This window comes from Apodemus sylvaticus, chromosome 5 (genome assembly GCF_947179515.1).
Source record: "Apodemus sylvaticus chromosome 5, mApoSyl1.1, whole genome shotgun sequence".
Classification (NCBI taxonomy): Eukaryota; Metazoa; Chordata; class Mammalia; order Rodentia; family Muridae; genus Apodemus; species Apodemus sylvaticus.
In genome coordinates this window covers 46069666-46093221 of record NC_067476.1, presented here as the reverse complement: position 1 = coordinate 46093221, position 23556 = coordinate 46069666, and the positions used below count along the sequence as shown (strand labels likewise).

Here is a 23556-nt window from a genome sequence, read left to right as displayed (position 1 = left end):
AATGAATTAAGAAAATTTGGTACATTTACACAATGAATATTATTCAACTGTTAAAAATAATGAAATCATGAAATTCACAGATAAATGAATGGAGCTAAAAAATAATCATCCTGAGTGAAGTAACCTAGACCCCAAAAGGCAAATGTGCTATATAACTGCTTATATGCAGATGTTAACTTTTCAGTCTTTGATAAGCAAGCTACAATTCATATAGCCATAGCAGTTAGGTGGAGAGTAAGGGACTTGGGAAGGAGAAGGTCTCCTCAGGAAGGGGAACTAGAATATATAGTTATGGATAAACAGGGGCAGGTGACTGGAAGAAAGGATTCAAGAGAGAAGGTGAGGGAAGATGGGGTGTTGGTAGTGGTAAGGGAAAGAATACAGAGAGGGGGAGCTAGAATTGAAGATCATTTCAGGGGTTGTATGGAAACATACTACAGAAGCTTCTTAAAATATCTACATTCATGACAGGAATCTATGTGGAATCACTAAATAATGGAGGAGACAAAGCCCCAAGTAGACATCTCTTGCCATCAAATCAAAACTCCAGTACTTGAAATGGGTTACATATCATTGAATTGTTGGCCAAAGAGGGTCCATGGAAAACCATTACTTCTCTCAATCTCGTTGTAGACCCTCCCCAGCCTATCTCCCTCCCAACAGAGATACTCTGACTCAGAAATATAAAAGTAGCTAGAACCAAGCTACCAAAAGACAAACAAGAACCAGAGAGTGTTTCTGCTTGAATCTTAAATGCCTCACAATCGCTCCTGTGTTGTGATGCTGTGAAAAGGGGAGATATGTTCAGAAGACAGGGTCTAGATGTCAGAAGTAGTCAATGGAATGGGATACCTAGATAATATACATGTTGCTGGCCTTCCTCCCCCACCCTCCTATGTCTGACTACCATGAGATAAGCAGATTCCCTCTATCGTGTATCTGACTCAGCCTTGCCACGATGCTTTCTGCCTCACCGCAGGCCCAGAAACAGCAGAGCCAAGAGCCCATAGACTATGCCTCTTAAATTGTGAGTCCAAGTCAATCTTTCTGCCTGTGTTTCATGTGCGTATTTTGTCACAGCAAAAGAAAACACACTCTCATACAGGAGGCCTACATACATAATATGATTGGGCATTCTGGTAATATAACACCAAAAAAATGACATGCCAACAGCGAAAATTAAAGTTATTTATCCACAATGAAGACTTGAATTTCAGTTGAGGGGCGCTGTGCTCTGATAGACTTAGTAGCTCAAAAAATCAGGATATTTAAAAAAATATATAAAAAATATGCAGAGTCATTTGCAGTAGAAAGGAAACATTTCAAGACAGATGAGCACAAGGAGAGAGAGCTCTATCTGCCTTTCAAAGGCCCCCAGAGGAGAAGCCTCTGTGAAATGACTTGTAGAAAATTCTTGACCTGATAAAGCTGAAGGATCTGAGAGCAAAGCAAACATTCTCTTCTTAGCAACATCTAATAGCACAGACGGGGAGAGAGAGCAAGTGGGAATCAGAACAGGAGGCTGGATCGAGTGAGGTAGTGATAACTAAGGATGCTTGGATGCTGGGGAGGGATGTGTGCACGTGCACACACCCACACAGACGTATGAGCATAGATTAAAATGTGAGTCTATTTAAAATCCACTGTGTTTTTCTCTAGGATGAATTTATTTCTCTTTACATGCTATTTAGCAATAACATATATATATATATATATATGTCTCTCTAGGTAGTATTTACATTTTAAAAAATACATAATTTTTGCAATGGAATAAGATCAAAAGCACTCCTACACCCCCTCGCCTGTAACTCCACACCCCTCTAAACAGCTTGAATCAAGTTTCATATATTTTTCTTTATGTCTACTGATTTATTTTTATGCTGTGTTAGACGACTGTGTTTGTCTCCACTCCATTCAACAAAATTAAGAGTTTCTTGAGGGCCAGGCTCCATTTTCTTTCTTTCTAGCTCCAATCTTAGCTTATCAAATAAAAGAATAAATAAAGAAAATTGCCAGTACTGGGAGAATAATGGGAAGAAAAGAAAAAGAAGAATTGGCACCAATGGCTTTAAAAAAGAGAAAGGCAGAAAGCAGAATACAAATAATACCTTGGTAGGACGCCTGCAGGAAAACCTGGCAAGAAGCCCACCCAGGCTGTGATGATGTAGGACTGTTTAGCCTACCGGGGGCTGCGGCTGGGATAGTTTGTATCCTACTTCTAGCTTAAACTGCATCACAGGGAGACCATATATATTCTTATGCTCTTTGAAAATGAAGAAATCGGGAAAGACAAGAAGGCATTTAGTCATCTGTCCTCGTTTTGAGAAGCAGACTTAGAAAGATGTCGACTAAACAACTGGTTTACACATAGAAGGAAAATTTTTGATTTGAGGTTGGCCAACAGAGCTTTCGGTCATTTGACCTGTAGCCAAACCAGAAATGTTATCTGGAAAAAAAGAAACCACAATTCTTAAGATAAATTTCTATGAAAATATGAGAAGGTCCATTGCCTTGCTTCCTTGTCAGTAAGCATTCGCCATCAGCCCACATTGTTGGTCTGTTAATTCTAATCCTGGCCACTATTGTCTAGCACTGTAGAGTAAAATGAAAAATCAGTTATAATCTGTCAAAATAGGTGATGATATTTGAATGAAATATTTTCTATCCTATTAATCTTATAATAACTCTTGGACTCAAAACTTATGTACTGTTGATTTTAACAATGTCATCTGTCCAAGTAACAATGGATGTCTCTCCTGGTTCTGATGGATAGACTCTTATTTCTGAGTGTATAATATTTTAGTGTTTTGTTTTTCTTTTCAGTTGCTGTGGTAAACACTGACCAAAACAAATTAGTGAAAGACAGTTTGTTTCATCTTATACTTCATAGTCCAGCACTAAGGAAAAGCCAAGGCATGAACACAAGGCAGGAGGAGACAGAAGCTGAGAGCAGGGAAGGATGCTGTTCACTGGTTCATTTCCTCTCACTTCTTCGGTTATTGTTCTTATACTGTGCAGGCCTGCCTATTGAAGACAAGAGCACTCACAGTGTGCTCCGCCCTCCAACATCAATCAGCAATCAAGAAAGTGGCCTACAGACATGCGCACAGACCAATCTGGCAGAGGCAATTTTCTAATCAAGATCCCCTATTCCCTGTGGTGTCGTATTGACAACCAAGATCAGTCATTGTGGTATCTCGGGCAACCATTTTTCAACATTTCAGAACAAATTTTTCTTTATTACCTCATCTTTATTTGTTATGATTGATTCTAAATGGGAAAATTCATGCAGGAAAGCCACTTTGAGTTTGCAATTATTTTATATGAATATATCTTAATTGAAATGTCTCTTAATTGGGTGTCTCCACAGATATCCTTTATTCACTATCCAGAGAGTGTTTAACTTTGACACTTCTTCTTCTTCTTCTTCTTCTTCTTCTTCTTCTTCTTCTTCTTCTTCTTCTTCTTCTTCTTCTTCTTCTTCTTCTTCTTCTTCTTCTTCTTCTTCTTCTCTTCCTCCTCCTCCTATTCCTCCTTCTCCTCCTCCTCCTTCCTTGTCTCCTTCTTCTTTTGGATAACAGATGACTAGTATGGCAATTTCAATTGGTTTACATAGGTGTAAATATGGGTGTATTAATTCAATGCAAAGGAAAAAATATAAAAGCATGTCATGCTTTTCTCTTAGTCCTAGAAGCATTTTCTTTCGTTCTTTCTTTCAATACTGGGTTTCTTTGTGTTACAGCCTGGCTAACCTGGCACTCACTCTGTAGACTAAGCTTGCCTCAAACTCACAGAGATTTGCCAGCATCTACGTCATGAGTACCGGGATTAATGGAATGCACCACCACTTCCTGGCAAGAAGGAATTTTCTTGTGCCAAGATGTTGACCGTAGAGAAATGCTATAATGCTACCTCAACTCAAGAATTTGTGACCCTCTACATCACATCATCGCCTTAGGATCCACATTACTTTGCTTTGTCCTTTGTGTGTGTGTGTGTGTGTGTGTGTGTATAGTTTTGTAACTATAAAGGCAATTGATGGAGCTCAGTATCAACGTGCTTTTCTACCATATGCGAGGTATGCGGTTTCATCTACAACACCCAAAGAAAAAGGACAGGCATTGGTGGGAGTTTCCCTTGATTTTGCTAAAGGAATCACACACATATAATATGAGATTAAGACAAACACAAGAACCAAACCATAGGTGTAATAGCATAGCCACGAGTCACCGATTACTCCCTGGTCTTAACCACTAGTGAAATGTTTTCTAGCAGTTAGAAAAGTCTGTATGAATTATAGCGTTTTAGCATTTGGATTGTGTGAATTCAATTTTCAAAAGGTTTTAAAGAAAATCCACTGTTGGGCACACTAAATTGAAGATTAGGCTGTACGAGAGCTTTCTTGATGGAGGTTGTGCCATTTGCATCGCCTCCCATTTGTCCTAGATTATATGTTTGTTCTATTTTAATTTTTATGCTTTTTGGTGTTGGTAAGCAAGCCAGGGCTTTTGACCATATTTGGCAAATGTTCTAACTCTGAGCTTACTCACCCTCTTGTGATGATTTCTATGCTTGGCCCAGGGAGTGGCACTATTAGGAGGTGTGTCCTTGCTGGAATACATGTGTCTCTGGGGGGCGGGGGGGGGGGGTTCCTAGCTCATCCGAGCTGTCTGGAAGTCAGTCTTCTCTTAGAGGCCTGCAGATGAAAATGTAGACCTCCCAGGTACTCCTGTATCATGCCTGCCTGGAGGCTGCCATACTCCCACCTTAATAATAATGGACTGAACCTCTGAACCTATAAGCCAGCCCCAATTAAGTGTTGTCCTTATAAGACTTGCTTTGGTCATGGTGTCTGTTCACAGCAGTAAAACCCTAACTGAGACACCCTTTCATCTGTAATTTTGGAGAAATTACACTATAGAAATGATGGGGTTCCTGTGTACTCTTCTTGATAGTGTCACACATAACTTTGGGTGGGAATGTCTTTGGGGTCCAAATATTTAACCATCCTTAACATCAGAATATAAAGTGTATATACAAACAAAGGAAGACATGTTCCCTGAATGTCATAGTGCTCATGAGCAGCCTCTCCAACTCACACGGCGCATGTAACTGCCTTCCCTGGAACATTAAGCTTAATACTGATGTGTGCTATGATCTGCAGCTTCTAATACATTACAAACTCATATTTTCTAATAAATATTCTTTTCCTTGACTTCAGAGCATTCCAAGACTGTGAAGACTGTTACCTGTAGCCATCAGAGCACTCAAGTCTATAAATCACTCTGTCTATATGGCTTAAGAGGGTAGGGTCTGCATAAACAGATGATGCCAATGGGTAGCAAAGACTTCCTAATGCTGGCAGTACCATTTCATGGACTGGGGTAAAACTTGTACATTTCCAATGTTTAAATCCACTTTTGTATGTTCATGACTTTCTGACAACTAGGAAGCCTAACATGAATTTCATAGCATTTGATTCAATGACAGAGGTGATTGGCAACTAGTAAATATTACCTGATATCGATTACAGGAAAATTGTGATGATAAAATAAGACATGTCAGTTTCAAAATATGGAGAACGTTAATCAAAGTATCATAGTATTTCAAACTTCTTTTTGAACAAAAATACCTACCATTGGCAGACAAATAACACGTAGAATAATTTTGTTGGAAGATCCTAGTAATTTTGGCCTGTGAACTAAGGTCATTGAGAACCACATACTGTGTCTGAACTGGCCCGTTCTCCAGCATGGGCCATCCTTGAGAGCTGACACAGTGGTGATCTCAGAATGATGGGTGATCAGCAAAACACATCCACCCCTTGTTCCGAGGAAGATCCTGAACTGGACATTCTAACTTCACTTGAAATCCAAATACTAAATCAGAGTGACTTGCTGACACATTAAACACAACATTACAGCAAAATGAGACTGACAGTGGAGAAACATAAGAAAAAGATGGACCACTACAGCTACTAAGGGAAGGAAGAGTAGCTGTAACCACTATCTAAATTCTTAGTTTTAAATTTGTTCTGCCAGGCAGATTTGGCACATGTCTTTAATCTCAGCACTCAGTAGGCAGAGGCAGTTAGAATCCTGTGAGTTCAAGACCAGCCTGGTCAACAGAGTGAGTTCTAATACACTCAAGGTTACACAGAGAAATCCTGTCTTGAAAACACAAACAAATGAACAAAGAAGATTGTTCTGAGCTAATATTTATCGAAACAAATTGCCACATCACACGTCAATTTTGTCTCCAGTGCTCAAAAAAAATTTCAGAAAAATAAAAGACTACATTAAAAACAACAACAACAACACAACCTACTGAGTTAACATGAACATCACAGGATGTTCACTGATACCCAAGGATGATCTGGTAAACGTTTAATAGCTGTCTCTCAGGCACACATTTACTATAACAGGTATTACATAAATAATAAATAATATATACATGATAAAAGCATACACTTTACTAAAGTTCCATGTAAGTGATTTTCACAGAATAAGTGATTGAAACTCTCACAGCCATTCTCTATAATTGAACAGTGATGGTTTACATGTAGACTGGACGTGAGCACTGGTTAATATTTTCATTGAAATAAGCAAGTGAATGGAACATGAAACAAGGAAAACACACTGAGAGATTTTCTCATTCATCGGTTATGTGAGTGGCTTCTTTACGGAACAGGACAGTACGCTTTAGAACTACAGGAATACCTACTGACCTTCGGAGTCCATTTAATATGTCAAAGCTGCAGAAATGGCAAACTTTAAAGATAATTTCCATGAATACCATTTCCCCCACTTTTCTTCTTTAAACAATCTAGAAGAAAATATAAACCAACCACTGTTTTCAGTGCTTGACAATGTCCCTGGTTAAATAGGCCAAATAGGCCAATCACATATCTACTATTTTTTTTTTTTTTTTGCCAATCACATATTTAACTACATGGTTGACCTCATGGCTCCTGAAAATAGGGCTGGCACCACATCTACTGCAGTGTAGGATCCTGTATGTACTATTTCCTTTTAACAGATTAAAACCAAGAATGCAGGTCATAGTATATGTCATAACAATATTTAGTAAAAATATTTACAAAATAGTATATTTTAAGTGCATATTATTATTTTAAGTACTTTATTAACATGTTAAATTAATGTTAATATAGTGCATGTAGGCCTAGTTCTGCAGTTTGAGAGCTACAAGGTAAATTTATTTTGCTACTCTACTCAAAATACAGTTTTAAAAATTATGGAAAGCTAGGTGGTTGCCAAGGATACCCACCATAAAAATAATGTCTTAAAGAAGACTGTTCAGTGTGGTAAAAAGCATTTACTACTGTGGAAAATATTTTGCTGTGAACTTATGTATTATCTCAACAAAGTAATGGTAAATATTTATAAAAAAATAATTTCTTACAACAAATTGAAGGTAAGAGGTGATGTGTTAAAGTATGTGTGTGTATTTTCTTGACAATATAAATAAAACTGTGCAATGACAACTCTCTTGATTTATATAGTTTATTAATTATTTTATTTTATATTTAAAAATTAAGTTGTACCTACATAGAATTCTACAATTGTTACAATAAAGCCTAGATTAGAAATGGCACATCAGAAGACCAATAATCGGGTTACTGATCAATTACTTTAAATATGACAAGTTCAAACACTGAAGTGGAAATGGCTAGGACCTCATCTGGCTCCACAGTGCACTGACAAATGGTCCCCAAGAAAGCATTAATAACCAAACTTCTTAAAATTCCAGTTTTGCCATCTGAAAATGAGTACCTACGTCATAGCCTGAAGTAGTAATTAAAACATACTCATGAGCCGGGCAGTGGTGGCGCACTCCTTTAATCCCAGCCCTTGGGAGGCAGAGGCAGGCAGATTTCTGAGTTCGAGGCCAGCTTAGTCTACAGAGTGAGATGCAGGACAGCCAGGACTACACAGAGAAACCCTGTCTCGAAAAAAAACAAACAAATAGATAAATAAATAAATAGATAGATAGACAGACAGATAGATAGATAGATAGATAGATAGATCATACTCATGGATGTAAAAGATAAGTATATATATATATATACATATATATATATATATATATCTTTACCAGTTTTATCATTATGAGAGAAACCCATCTGGATGGTCTGTGAGTGGAAGTTAAAAGAGAGCCTTGTCTCACTTGCTTTGAGAGATGCTATTAACAGAAGCAGTTGCATTTACAATTCACATCCTCTAGTATCACTTGCTCTGTCCTTTACTGTGTATGCCGTGCCTGAGCCACAGGCCCCTCCCTTGTCTTGTCATCCCTTATCCTTTCCCACTCTCCCATCTTGAGTATTTTAAGTGGACATTTTCTGTCCGAATAACGGGCATCATAATCTCTCTCTCCTTTCGTCTTTGATTTTTCTGGGTATCGATTTCTTCCAGCAAAGCACACTGGATAAGTGTTACAGGAAAAAAAAGCCCACAAATACCTGTGCCAACACTTACTTCTCTGTCCTGGTATCTTCTGAAAAGTCACATTTTATTGATACTCGGCTGTGTCAAGAATTCAGGGGAATGCGTCTAAATGACACCAAGCCAACACTTGCTGAGACCATCTCCCATAAAACCGAGCCTTGGAGAGCACTCATAAAAGCCCTCACAGGCTTCCTTTAAGGAGGTCTACACAAGAGCTCAGAGGGTGCCTGATGCTAATGAACACATAGGTGTTTTTAAAGCCTGATGCAGTCAATCAAGAGGGAGGCAGCTGTGAAAACACCCATGCTTCAGCATTCCTGAAACACTTCTTACAAGGAGCCTGCTAAGAGGCTTACCACGCCCGCCCAGGGTTCCCTGCTCAGTCACTATCTGCAACCTTTCTGCCTTTATTCCTTTTACTCTAAGGAGATGGAAATGTTGCTTTAAAAAACAAAGTGGTCCAGATTCAGGACTATCCAAGAAACCAAAGGTCTAAATTCTATGAGACAGAAGCACCAGAATGGAAACGTTCAGGAGGCCGATACAGACAGATTTCTATTAGAACAGCCAGAGCACAAATGCAGAGCCTTCAATTCATGTAATAGTTGTTGGATGTGTCATTGAGATTGGGATCTTTACGCTGCTTTATTAATAGTAGACTATACTATATTTTGGGAATTGGGTATAAAACGCTATGAGATGTTTCTGACGTTTGAAATGTTAGAACAAGAATAATATAGCTATTCCCCTTCATCACCATAAGAAGCAGTATAAGAACATTAAAACCAGGATCCAGTCAGTTGCACACAAGACTGAAAGACAGACAAATTTCCCACTGGCTTTGGAATTCTGTAAAGATGCTTAAATATATTATGATGTCGCACAAGAATGTACATAAGATGTCCATGCAGCACCTCCCACAGAACAACTGTTAAAGGCTCAGTATCTGTCAGTTTTTACTACTGAGAGTATTAATACAAATTAATGATTTTTAAAGGACTAAAACTAGCAAGGACAGAAAGAGTAAGCTCTAGACATACATAGTCCTGTCGCTGCTGTGGTCTGTTCTCTTATCCCACCTGACTCTGTCATTCTAATGCAATCTGTTTGTACTCAGGGATACCAGCATTTGTGACACGCATCGGGGTCTTCCCTAAGCTTCTCTCCCATGGCAAAAAGCCAAATCAAACAAACAGAAAAAAACCTATCGTGTCTTTTCATATTAGCCACTAACAAAATTCATGTTGCACTTTCTTATAAACATTATCATCATTATGTTTACTGCTGTAACCTGTAACATGGCAACCTTTTGGGGTACTTGGCCTAGGGAGTGGCACTATTAGAAGGTGTGGCCCTGTTGTCGTAGGTGTGTCATTGTGGGTGTGGGCTTTAAGACCCTTACAATTTAAGCCATTTTGCCTTAATCATTTTAGCTTATAATGAAGATACTATTCCTTATTAGTATTTACAAATAAATGAGCCTATGGTCATGGGTGTTATAATTTCTATCTCTCAGTAGAATTTTTATTAGAATGTGTGCAATATGAATACATTTACATTTGAAGCATACTTTAATATTTATGCATGAGTTTTGACAGTCATCCTATACCAAGATTATTCCCGATGGATCACATTAATGGTAAGTTTTTCAATTTGTGATAGAGGTCACTTTATGACCCTAAAAACTCTGAAAATATGCTGACTAAATGCCTACATATTGGGCTGACAAGTTTAATTGAAAATTAGGAAGCCATAATTAGCACATAAACACATCTGTTTCCATTGGACTGTCCCTACTTGGTGCTAGGTACAGAACTAGGGACTGGCACTTGATAGATAAGCACTACCTCTGACCTGAATCCCCAAACACCTATTTAGTTATTCATATAACATTTACAAATAGATAACTATATTAAAGAAAAAAAAACAACTCAATCCTTCTAGTTCTTCATCCTTTTGTGACTTCCTTTAGAGAATTTTAATTATCATACAGTTTGTTGGGAGATAATGTCCTACCATGAAAAATATGTATATCAGTTTTAGGCAAACTTAGAAATAGTGTGATGGTTTGTATATGCTTTGCCTAGGGAGTGGCACTATTAGAAGGTGTGGCCCTGTTGGAGTAGGTGTATTGCTGTGGGTGTGGGCTTTAAGACTCTTACGCTAGCTGCCTGGAAGCCAGTATTCTGCTAGCAGCCTTCAGATGAAGATATAGAACTCTCAGCTCCTCCTGCACCATGCCTGCCTGGATGCTGCCATGCTCCCGCCTTAATGATAATGGACTAAATCTCTGAACCTGTAAGCCAGTCCCAATTAAATGTTGTCTTTTATAAGACTTACATTGGTCATGGTGTCTGTTCAAAGCAGTAAAACCCTAGGTAAGACAGATAGTTCTTAGAAATCACTGAGTATATGGTGAGTACGCCATTTGGTTTTCAAAGTGTTGTTGACAGTAGACTAGTAAACAGTTACAACTCCTTATTCTAACCAGTTTCCCTTAGTTTGATCCAGGCACGTATTAAACCCCTTTGCACTGTCCTAATGCATTAGATTTGAAGTTTATGGTTGGTTCAGTTAAGACAGCTCAAAGCAAAATCCACGAAGATAATTTATATAATTTTTTTAACCTTTTGTGGCATCTACAAGCTGAAAGTAAAAGAAAATGGTAAACAGGATTTCAACATGAGCACACTATCCCCATAGGTACACAGAAATAAATACTGAACAAATTCATTTTTTCTCAAATATTTTTACTACAAATAACACACACATGAGAAATAATCAGAACTATACTACAGTTGGAGGGAAGGGGAGGGAAAGGGGATTAGCTGAATCTTATATTAATTTCAAGATCAATCTATACTTATATTTTATAAATGAAGAAATATGTGAAACCATTTAATCACCATCAAAGAATTCTAACAAAACTAAAATTAAAGGTTGAACTCTAGCCATAGAGCTAAAACTATAGTCTTCGTTTGTGGATTTTTCAACTGTATCAAATTAAATGAATATATAGCATAGTACCATTCTCACAAATCTAATTGGCATTTAAAGAAAGAAAAAAAAATCTAACAAAGCTAAGTATTTTCCTCCTATGCTGATTCTCGAACAAAAGACTGTTAGTTTCAGGATAATGATCTAAAGACAACAGCATTCTGTTTTAACTCGTTGGGGCTGGTGAGGGGGACCAGATAGGATGGTGCTTACTGTAGACAATGCAGGGTGCTGTGGGCAAGCACGGTAGCAATGGCCACAGGTGACTTTCATAAATATCTGTGAAAACAACAGTCTGACCCTGTAACAGGTTTAGTGTTAAGGACTTGAGCAAAGGATGTATGGGGATGGATTTCACGAGAACATCTGACAAGATCACTGTGAAGAAGAGGAGGTAGGAACCGAATACATTTGTTAAAGGTTAGTTCTGACTAACGATGAGCGTGGGTTGCAAGACTATCACTGGGTTATAGGTCCCTCTGCCTTCCTGTATTGACAATCAAACTGTAAACAAGATGAGAATGTGAAAGGAGCCAAGGAAGTATAAAATATCAAATTACACACCATGATAAAAAGAAGGGTCAAGTGCCCAAGGCAGAAATCAAACATGCTGGGTTGATCCATAGATGTCACATTCAAGAAAGGCAGGAAATATATGTAAAATATAATGAAAGTTGTCAATACTTACATAATAGGATTAACCTTTATATTTTAAACCTAAAAATTAATGAATTTTTTTTTAAGTGTGTATTGGGGGCTGGGTGACTTTGACTCTTTTGTCTCATCTTGGGACTTCTTCCCTCTTTCTGGGTTGCCTTGCCCAGGCTTGATATAAGGAATTTGTGACCAGTCTTATTTTATCTTATGCTGTGTTTAGCTAACATCCTTGGGAGGTCTGCTCTTTTCTTGGGGAGAAGAGAGGTAGGGCCTTGGAGCAGTGGAGAGATGGAAAACTGATTGGGATTTGTTATGTGAAATGTACTTAGTAACTGTAGTTTATGGATACTAATACTTACCCAACTTATTTCAAGATGCTTCACTTAAAATGAAAGTGAATTTCATTTAGAGAATGAAAGCGAGAAAGCCCAGTCAGACTCCTAACCCAGCTCTCTACTCTCATGCATACGATTTTCCATCGTATTCTGAAGCACAGTTTTGACTCTAGGGACCCAGTGTGCTTTAATTACACAGGCCATTAGCCACTTGTGTCTCCTCCAGCCTTCCTGTAAAAGCAATACAATGGAGATCTTTACTTTTTGTTAAGCTGATGGTGTAATATACGAAAAATGGTGTTTTGTTCAACTTTAATTTCACTGATTTCCTAACAGACTTGTTAAAAACTGTATTAGCATTTTTGTGTTTATTATATAAATATAATTATATTATATATCATATACAATACAACTATGAATGTATATTGCATAAATATTTCATTATAACATTAGCTTTTCCTTTAGATGGTCTTCTCATTGAAATACCAGTTCTTTACCAGTCAGCAACTTAACAAATATCTCCTTCTACTACTCAGCTCATCTCTTTGCTTCCTTGAAGATACATTTATTCATATGGAAATATTTTAATATACTTATATATAATGCACTTTCTTTTGCTATTCTTACTTCCTCTACACTATGAAATATGCTCTTTTTCAAATCTTAAAGTTTTGAAATGTTTACATTTTGTTCCTCACCTCACTCAGAACTTAAATTCCTATATGAAAATGAGGTAGGGATCGAATTCTATCCCATCGATTAAAAACACCACGTATTGGTACAGTTGCTTCATTCCCAGTTCATGTGTAGTGTCTTTTCTGGCACAGGTGAAGCCACTATTTAAATATGGGTTTGTCTCTAAGCTCCCTGTCTGTTCTTGTGCAGAACTGGGCTAATCCAGCATGTGTTTTCACATGTTAATTGTCACGATTAGTTACTGAAACATATAGCCTTTCACTCTTTTTCACAATTGTACTTGGCCTTTCTTTAGACCCTTACTCTTTTGTAGAAGTTTTAGAACAAGATGGGCTGCATATATATTTTATGTGTTATAGAATGTTGTTATACAGAATGTAGAGAACAATATAATAAACATGAGTGTTGCTGCCTCTGTTTTCACATCTATGGTATATTAACAAATACAACTCATCTACTATTTATTCTTTTGTTGAGTTACTTGAAAGAATTTCCAAGATACCCATCATTTTTTTACAAGCATCCGAGAGATGATGTCTGTGGACTCAGATTTCAGACGGGCTGACAATGGAGCTCAAATATGAAGTAAAAATATATTCAAAATTTGAAAATCAGTAAAAATAGCATAAACAAAAACAAGAATATGGAAAATATATATAAAAATTTCACTAATATCGCAAAAAATTAAAAGAGGAATAAAATATATTTTAAAAGAATCATAGGGCAAAACACAAAGTTGTTCTGTATGAGAGATTCAAGATCAGTGTGGGTGGAGTTTGGGCATAGCAGGAGGGTGGGTGTGGTCACAAGCATGGGCATGGGCGTGGTCACAGGCACTATGGAGGGTTTCCAGGCAGCAGAGCTTGAATGATTGTTACTAAGGGAAAAGCTGAGGCTGGCACAGTGGGGAGATGAAAGGATCTGGAAGGTTTGCCTAGGAGGGAGGACACAGAGCAGATAATACTTGTGATATGACACTGGGGTAAGACAACGAGAGATATCAATGCATGGATCTGAAATGCATTAATATAGACTATGGCTACAGGAAACAAACCAGACATTAAAAAAGAGAACACTTTTTTTTTTTCAAATAAATCTTGGCAGCCTGAGATAAAAGGCTAAGTCTGATGTCACCATTTATTGAAGCTAAATGATTGGTCCCCCAACTGGAATTTCAAACAAATCACATGAAAACCGAATTAACGGTATTTATATGGCAGTAAGTGATCTGACTTTGGAACGCCTCTTCCCCAGCTGATTGGAAAGATGGTGAAGGTGAAAGCGACTACAACGACTTGCATTCCCTCAAGTGTGTGATACAGCTAGCTACTGCATAAACAGCTGCACAGCCTCAGCCTCCAATTAAGCAGCAGGGCTGCTTCTGCTTGGGAAAGCTATATATAAGCAAATGAAACCGGGAAGGCACATGCTGGGAATACATAATTACAGTGGAATCCTTTTTAAAACACTGCTCACCACTACATGCATATTTGAATATAATAACTAATAAACCAGGATCTTGACACTTCACGATGACGCCCATCAAATTGTGAATTACTATTAATCGTGAATTCCTATGCAGTTTTCACTAATCCCCATGCCACTACTAGGTCCTAATTAAATACACCATTTTTTTTAAGTTTCTATGATTTAGTGCTATTGAAAAAGACAAGCCATATGATATAAAATTATCTACCAAGTTTTTAACAAGAGTTGAACCAGAACCAATAAGAGTAGCAAAAAATAATGAGTTGTTAAGTTCTTTAACTATTCAGAAAAGATGAGGTGCATGCATCAGTAGCTATGTGATGTTTAAAAACAGAAGCCGTTAAGTGTTGAAAAGATGTTAAAGTAGCATTGACTGTAAATTTCTTTGCAAAGCAGAATATGTCCTATTTGTCTTTATATTTCTACCTCCTACCAGTATAAAAATGAATGCCAGGTAGTTAAGGCCGAATCAGTTGTCCATATACTCATTAAATTATCCAAACATTAAAGTGTTAACTGGCTGCTGGGCACATGAGGACTTGGCTCCCATTCTTCCCCAAGCAAACACCCATTTTTAAAACCACATGTGAAGCACCCTGCTTAATAATCAAAGGACACGCGACTGAAGACAGATAGGAAGAAATGGTGCACTTCCTAGGAAGCACGAGGCCTGGGTTTAACCACTAGTACTAGAAAATAAAGAGACAAGGGATGGACGCAATACTGTAGGGAAGCCAAGAGAATGAGGTTATGAAAAAGGCAAGTGGAAGAAAGGGGGCTACAGTGTAAACTGGATTACAGGAAGTGTGTATTCCATGGGTTTGTAAACACATCCTGCAGGAGCTCCTCAGGTACTTCACAGAGTGCTATCGAGGGTCACTAATACAAGTAAGTAAAGACTTCAGGACAGGAGACAATGAGCCACCAGCAAACAATTGTCCAGTTACAGGTATCACTGCCAGCTAGTAAACACCAACTGGAAGGAGAGACCATACCGTTGCTCATGCTTTTAAATGTTACTGGAATGCCAGTAGCCTCCAAAGAAGTGGTAAAAAGGAAGAGTAGGGTGAGACTTGGTGGAGAATGATTTTTATATGAACCTTGTAGCAAACAGAGAATTTAAATAGTCAGTTTGGAAGACAAGGGATTGCAGCATGAATAGGATCTATGTCGCCAGAGGATGTCACATGGCTAGCTATTTCTAATACATCATTATTGATTTGCACAGCCTCTCAGGTGAAGGCATGTAATCCCAGTTCCATAGCATCAATCAAAAAGCCTTACAGAATACTCAAGTACGTTTTCAAAACAGCTGTTAGTTCGTAGGCTGGCCCTCCTCTCATCATTAGCCCTGCTTTTGAACTGCTTTATTTCTGACAACTAGACCAAACATCTAATGACTCAGCTCATCTATCTGTGATATCCAGATGTGCATACAACCTGGTGGTGATTGTCATGATGCCAGAGGTGGTCTACAGCTGGCTCCAGGTCTGTTCACACAAGTTCATGCTAACTGATTATTTTTTCCAAAGTTATCGGGGTAGGGTTGGGGGAGGGGTATATCTCTAAATGCATTGGTCACATTTTAGGGATGACTTTATGTTGTTTATATTTGTTATCAAATTTAGGGCTCTCTTGGAGTCTCATTTTTTACAGTCAGTATCACAGAGATAAAAAAAGATTTTTGGGTGGCTGGAGAGATGGTTCAGCAGTTAAGAGCACTGACTACTCTTCTGAAGGTCCTGAGTTCAAATCCCAGCAACCACATGGTGGCTTACATCCATCTGTGATGAGGTCTGATGCCCTCTTCTAGTGTGTCTGAAGACAACTACAGTGTACTTATATATAATAAATAAATCTTTAAAAAAACACCCATAATGAGTTTCTGCCTAAATGTTCCCCTAATTGTTTAAAAAAAGTGGAAGCAAGAGATAGATGCTACGACTACTTCTGCAAAAATGAGTTTCCTAAATAATAGCACACTGTGGGATATCTGTGATATTTACTCCAGTAATACTCCTTAGAGCCTAGACTCACACATGAGGTATCACAGACCTTGCGTCATAAATTATATCACATTTTTGAAGTTGAATCCAAGTCTTCAGTGTATTTTAACTGCTTAATAAAGACCAGTTGTACTGCCAGGGATAGTTTCACATTCACTTTCTACTGATTCACCAGATTAAAACCTAACAGGAAATGGGAATGATTGAGAAGGAGTAACTGGAGAAAAATGTCTGAATCACATGTTTATGCTCTGTGGATTCAGAGAAAAAGGTGGGCCAAGGGAACAGGGAGGGAAAGAGGGAGAAAGACACACTCTCAGCTCTTAGGAAAAATCATAACCACATCTGTGATGATTAATTTCCACTTTTGTTATGGCTGTAATAACTCCTAATTGCATAGCAATTTCTGCATGTTAAAAGAACTCAACTCAATGGAAGCTTTCTGTGACTTGGAAATCGTTAGCAATGGGAAAGACATCCACTCCCCACGCCCATGTGCAGTGTGGAGTGGCCATCCTTTGGCCCCTTTGCGTTTCGAGGCCTGGATGGTGTGCATTTGTCTGTCAGCACACTGCTGCAGGAGATGTGCTCCTTTAGGGACTGTGTTTCACCACACAGCTTTTCGTTATTTATGCGACGTGCCAGGAGCCTTCAGAGGGCAGGGGGAAAACATTATTCCTGTCTTTCCCCTGAAGCTCTCCTTTTGACAGAATGACTGGCTAAGGAGCCACAGGGATTTGATGAAACAAAGCATTCCTCAGTCCTATGGAATCTGCTGCTTCGATTCCAAGGAGAGTACAAACTCCGACCTTGGTTGAACACTGGTAAGTGTGCTGGTTGCCTAGCAAAATTTAGAAGTTCAAGGAAAAAGCCATCACATTCTCCCTAATTTACATTTTGAAGCTGTTATTATCATAATGGGGTATGCTACAAATTGAAATGCCTTAACGGGAGGCTTAGAATAGTATGACATTTTGCATTACCATGGCGTCTGACATGTACCAACCAATCTTATTAATTTCTATATTTGCAAAAGCAACAAAATGCTGTAATGTACAATGCGCTGCTACTGGCTACCCAGCAAAGAGCACACCCACTCATTTAAATTGGAAGGATAAAGCCAGGATGATTGAGATTTACATAAGGGTAGCCACATTTTCAGGATCTCAGTGTGAATGTAAGGCTGCAAGGCTGCAAAGGTTTAATACTTTTAAAAATTCCTTATTTCAAGAAGGGCTGCTGTATTCATTTTCGATTGTAGGAAAGCAAGTTAGGGAAATAGGATTCATTAGTAAATCTTTGAAGGGTTGTAATCAGGATTCCCATCAAGCAGATATTGCTAATAAACTTCTGTCTAATCTAATGGAAATAGTAAAGTATAGGTATGTATATTCTCTAAAACATTACACGTCAATTTCTGGAGTAGCAAAGAATTTAAATTATCATTATGGTTTTTTTTTTTCCTTTGTAGCTCTGGCTGGCCTGGAAGTCTAGGTATGTAGACCAAGCTGGCCTGAAACTCACCAGGATCTAGCTGCATGTTTCTGAAGAGCATGGATGAAAGGTGTATGCCCCTGTACTTAGCCTTAAAATACATTTAGAAAGAAGAAAAGAAAGAAAGAAAGAAAGAAAGAAAGAAAGAAAGAAAGAAAGAAAGAAAGAAAGAAAGAAAGAAAGAAAGAAAAAAGGAAGGAAGGAAGGAAGGAAGGAAGGAAAGAAAGAAAGAAAGAAAGAAAGAAAGAAAGAAAGAAAGAAAGAAAGAAAGAAAGAAAGAAAGAAAGAAAGAAAGAAAGAAAGAAAAAAGGTTTTAACTACCACTCTCGCCTTGGTTGACCTGCTCTTATCTTTTATATTCTAGGCAGAAACGTTGTCATTGACTCTTCACTATTTCCCACAACACACTCCCTCCCCCAGCTCTCCCATAATAGGAAGGCAGGGAGCAAAACAGACTACTATCTGGAAAGGCCACTGTAATCAAATTAATAACCAAATTTCCTTTAAAAATTAGAATTTGTGGTGTTGGAATAATGGCTTAGCAGTTAAGAACATTTGCTGCTCTTCCAGAGGACCCACCATTGCCTCACAGCACCGACCTGGACAACTCACAACCACCTTCAATGCCAGCTTCAAGTGATCAGGGATCTCTCTCTCTCTCTCTCTCTCTCTCTCTCTCTCTCTCTCTCTCTCTCTCTCTCTTTGTGGGTGTGTGTGTGTGTGTGTGTGAGAGAGAGAGAGAGAGAGAGAGAGAGAGACACAGAGACACAGAAAGACAGAGACAGAGGGAGACAGAGACATAGAGAGAGACTTTATGACTTGGCTGTATTATTATCCAGCTTGATTTCTCGTGAAATTTCATCCCACTGTTCTGCATACATCAATACAAAGTGATTGATTTTTTTTTCTGCAACACAACTTTGAAACATATCTCTTTGGAATGCATTATAATAGTAACAGAAATAAAAATTAGTGGATATAAAACCCCATCCATCATCCTAATCTTTCTACAAATCAAATTGTTTCCAATTTTCAAGTCAGTGAACCACACCAGTCTTTGTTTTTGAGCATGTATAGGGTTTTCCCTGTCAGTATAAAGAAGATTCTGTCTTCTGCCTTTCTTCGCAGTATCTCATAAGCATATGGTGTAATCTTTATAACTATCATGAAAATAACTTCATTAATGGGCTGCTGTAGCAGAACGAATCACTCTCCCACTCTGACCTCGCTGCCTTCCTCCCCCTCCTGTCTTCTTACACTACAATCAAACGCCAACACGAGTTTCTATTACTTTTGATGTTTCTCCTTTTGCATATATTTTCTGAATACAGAACCAGAAATATTTGAATGTTTTTTTTTATACTGACAAATACTTTCTGAATTTCATGGTCATTAAAGCAACATCTGCACCTACAATGTATACTGTGGCTTCTCTCTGATTTTTGGAATCACTTTTTTCTATTAGCTGAAGGAATACTAACTTCAAAGTGGTAAAATCTTTATGATTTCATATAATAATGTATGTATCAGTATTTTAATCTACCTTTTATTACTATGCTTATTAAATGCTTTAATGTATGAGGTAATTGTGTTTTATGCTATGGATTATCTTTGTGGCATGCCTTAGCTTGCATCTCAAAAATGTTAAGTATGCGAGAGTGAGCGAATGGCATCTCAGTTGGTAGCGTGTCTGCCTGGCATTCACAAAGCCCAGGGTTGAGTCTCTAACATAACATGCACAGGGCATGGAGACATAATTACATGACTTGGAAGGTAAAGTTAGGAGGGCTAGGCATTCAAGGCCGTTTACTTCTGCCACAGAGTAAACTGGAGGCTAGCCTTGAATAGTTCAGAACCCGTCTCAAAAATTTACTTATAGATGTACTTTTAAATGCTAGAGAATAATCCTGTACCTCATTAAATACATGTTTCTAATACAAACTGCTTCTTTTTTTTACTTCGATAATTTTATAATGGGTAAGTCTGATATTTTAATATCATTAAATATGTCAAATGTTTTCCAATGTGATTTTTTTCTTAACCCTTCCAAGCATACAATAGTCTTGCTAAATGTCTTAGAGTATACAAATTCATTATTTCAGCATTTTTAAATTTTTCATTTAATCAATATAGAATATACTTTGTCATGCCATGAAGGGTTTAAATTGTTTCATTTTAAAAATTATTAATTGTATGAATGTTTACTGCAATCCTACTTTTTGCATTTGATAACACTCATTTTCTTTATACTAATTTCTAGCATACACAAGGCCAGGATTTTGTATACTTTCCTAGGTAAAGCACCATAGGGGGGAAAACAATGATATTGTTTTGAATGATAATTTCATATCTGGAATGAGTGTTCAATGTTATACCTTCTTCTTCTTCTTCTTCTTCTTCTTCTTCTTCTTCTTCTTCTTCTTCTTCTTCTTTTTTGGAAAGGATACTTTTTTTTTTACTGAGTATCTTCTTTATTTACATTGCCAATGATAAAACCTTTCCCAATTTCCCCCCCTCCCAAACGATTCCCTACCCCTCCTTCAACCCCCCTGCCTCCATGTATATGCCCTTCTACCCAACACAATCCCACCTTCCCCTCAACTCCCCCCCCATCTGTTTCCCTTTGTTGTGGCCTCTATTGAGCCTTTACCTGACCAAAGACCACTCCTCCCACTGATGCCCAAAAAGGCATTCCTCTGCCACATTTTTGGCTGGAACCATGTATGCCCCTTGGTTGATGGTTCAGTCCCTGGGAGTCTTGGGGTGTCTGGGTGTCCGAAGTCATTGTTCTTCCCATGGGGCTATATACCTTCTTATTAAAAAATCCTATTATAATTATTAACTTAATGAATATAATTCATATATATTCATATATATTCATATATATTCACATATATATTCATATATATGTATATACATACATTTTACTCCTTTTTAAGTTTTGTTTTGTGTTTTGAGACAGGGTTTCTCTGTGTATCAGTGTTTGTCCTGGAACTTGGCTCTGTAGACCAAGCTAGCCTTAAACTCAGAGATCCTTCTGCCTCTCCCTTCTGAATGTTGAGATTAAAGGTGTGCACTATCACTACCTAGTTCATTTCATCTCTTAAAAAGACCTTATTGAGGGTTTTTTCTGGAACTGAACACTATAATTATAAATTAATCCAGAGAATATAGTAACTTTACATATCTTTATATACAAAAATATAATCTGTCTCTTTATTAAGTCTTTTGTAATTCACTATCCATACTATTTTATGATACTTTATGCATACTATTAGCAATATTGTATGACAAAGGAGTTGAAATAATGGGAAATATCAAAACTATGTCTTGGGACATGTGCACACAGCTAAATTCCAGTCTAAGATCAGTGGTTCTCACCTGTGGGTTGCAACCACTCTAGCAAACCTATATTTGCAAACATATTTCTATCACAGTTCCTAACAGTAGGAAGAAAAAGTTAGGAAGCAACAATAAAACAATTTTATGGTTGGGATCATCACAACATGAACTGTATTATAGAGTCTCAGCATTAGGAAGGTTGAGAAAACTAAGACTCTAAGTATAGTTAGCCAGTATCTAGTAAAGGTTAGGTAATATCATGATCCATAATACAACATGTGTGTGATATTGATATTTTACTGAGCCCTTTTGTGCGGATCACTTCACGTGCTGTGCTTGATAGAGATGATGTCACCCTTATCACTAGAATAAAGTGATATACATCTGTCAACATACATCTGTCAAATCAAAAGCACAAGCTCATCTCTTAACAGCATGCTATGTACCAAGCATGTGCTCTGGTGCAGTACAAATCATGGCAACACTGTCCTCACATTTTTGTCATTTTTTTCTGCTGTAACAGTTGTAACTGTTGTTTCTTATTTTCCATGTATCTCAGATTGCTCAAAGAAATACTGCCAGTTATAGTATGTACAGTTATAGTATAGGCTCTTGAAAGTTTGAATCATTGAGCTTTCAAAAAAAAAAGGAGATTGTCATATTTCCAAAAACAAAGACCTGATTGAGATTCATATATTAAGCAAATAAAACAAACTAGGCTATCCAGAGGGTTTAGTGGATCAAGGTGTAAACTTCTAAGCACAGGGACCTGAACTTGATCCCTGGAACCTACAATGGTAGAAGATGAGAAGCAAATTCCCACAAGTTGCTCTCTGGGCCCCAATATGTACAACACTTCATACACACCCTGCCCCTCCTCACCACACACAAAGCCGATGAAGAAATGTAATATTTTAAAAAGCCCAGCTTAAGAAAACAAGAGGCCCATAGATCTGAGCGAGATCAAGGACGGGTTCATGGCAGGGTTTGGAGGGAGGAAAGGGAAAGGAGAAATGATATAATCATATTATAATCTCAAAAAGCAATTTTACAAAAGCCCAGGTATCCAACATGACACTGTGACACTCAAATCTCCCTGCTTTAGGAACACAAGCGCCTGGCTTACATAGCTGCTCCACATCAATTTTTGGGCTTACATTGTATGATCATTAGAAAATTTCACATCCGTTGGTTAGACCTCACAGTACTGTCCCAGGTAGGGATGACTAATGTGACAAGGCGGTGGAGAAAGAAATTGAAGATGTGGCATACATTCTTATTTTTCCCTGGGTGGACTTTGTAACTCAAAGAAATAACTGTGGAGGGGCCACCCCTGGGGACGAGCTTGGCTGCTGTCCTTCCTTAGCGAGTGGCTGATTGAATGTTTCTTATCGCTGCCGGCCCATTCCACTAGCAAATGCAAAATCCAGCTTTTCATTTTTTCTCCCAGGTCATTTCAGCTTGGGGAAGACACATTGTCTTCCTAACTCCAGTTTATTCATTATTTCATACATCTCATCTGCATCCACTGTGCGTTATGCCTCCTTGATGAGTCAGAGGAACAAGATGCCTACATTCACAGACTCAAGGAGCTAAGGGGACCAAATCAAATAGTGCCAACTCTACTTAAACAACAGGACCTACTATGGTGCCTCAAAACAACTTTGTTTTTACTTGATCTTTCTATTTGACTGATTGTAAAAATTTAAAAACACATGTCTAGACATAAAGGTAAAAATAAAAATGGCCGATGCTACACAATGATTCCCCTGCACCCCCAACTGTAGAACCTGAGAGTCAGCTCACTGGGTGGTTCCAGTACTCACGTGTGAAGTGATTCGAGGCGGATGGATTGACGCTATCCCCGCTGTCAGCACTTTCACTACTGGAGACTTCATCATCTGATTCCCGAGGAGAGGAGCAGGGTGAGGAGGCGTCCACATCTTCGAACTTCCTCTTTAAAATTCCACTCATAGCTGCGATGTTGTCACATGTACCTGGAGTGGGAATGAGCAATGGAGCATTGAAATCTGACTGTAGATGGTGTAGCCAATGTTTACAATTGCTTTCCTG

General features: G+C 38.1%; 1 protein-coding gene across 1 annotated transcript in view; it reads right to left on the bottom strand.

The window, feature by feature from the left end:
- Csrnp3 (cysteine and serine rich nuclear protein 3) overlaps nucleotides 1–23556 on the bottom strand; it is a 93213-nt gene that overhangs the window by 51942 nt on the left and 17715 nt on the right. The window contains exon 2 of the mRNA XM_052182599.1: nucleotides 23310–23480. Coding sequence (XP_052038559.1) covers nucleotides 23310–23480 — 171 coding nt within the window. The remainder of the gene's footprint in view (nucleotides 1–23309; nucleotides 23481–23556) is intronic.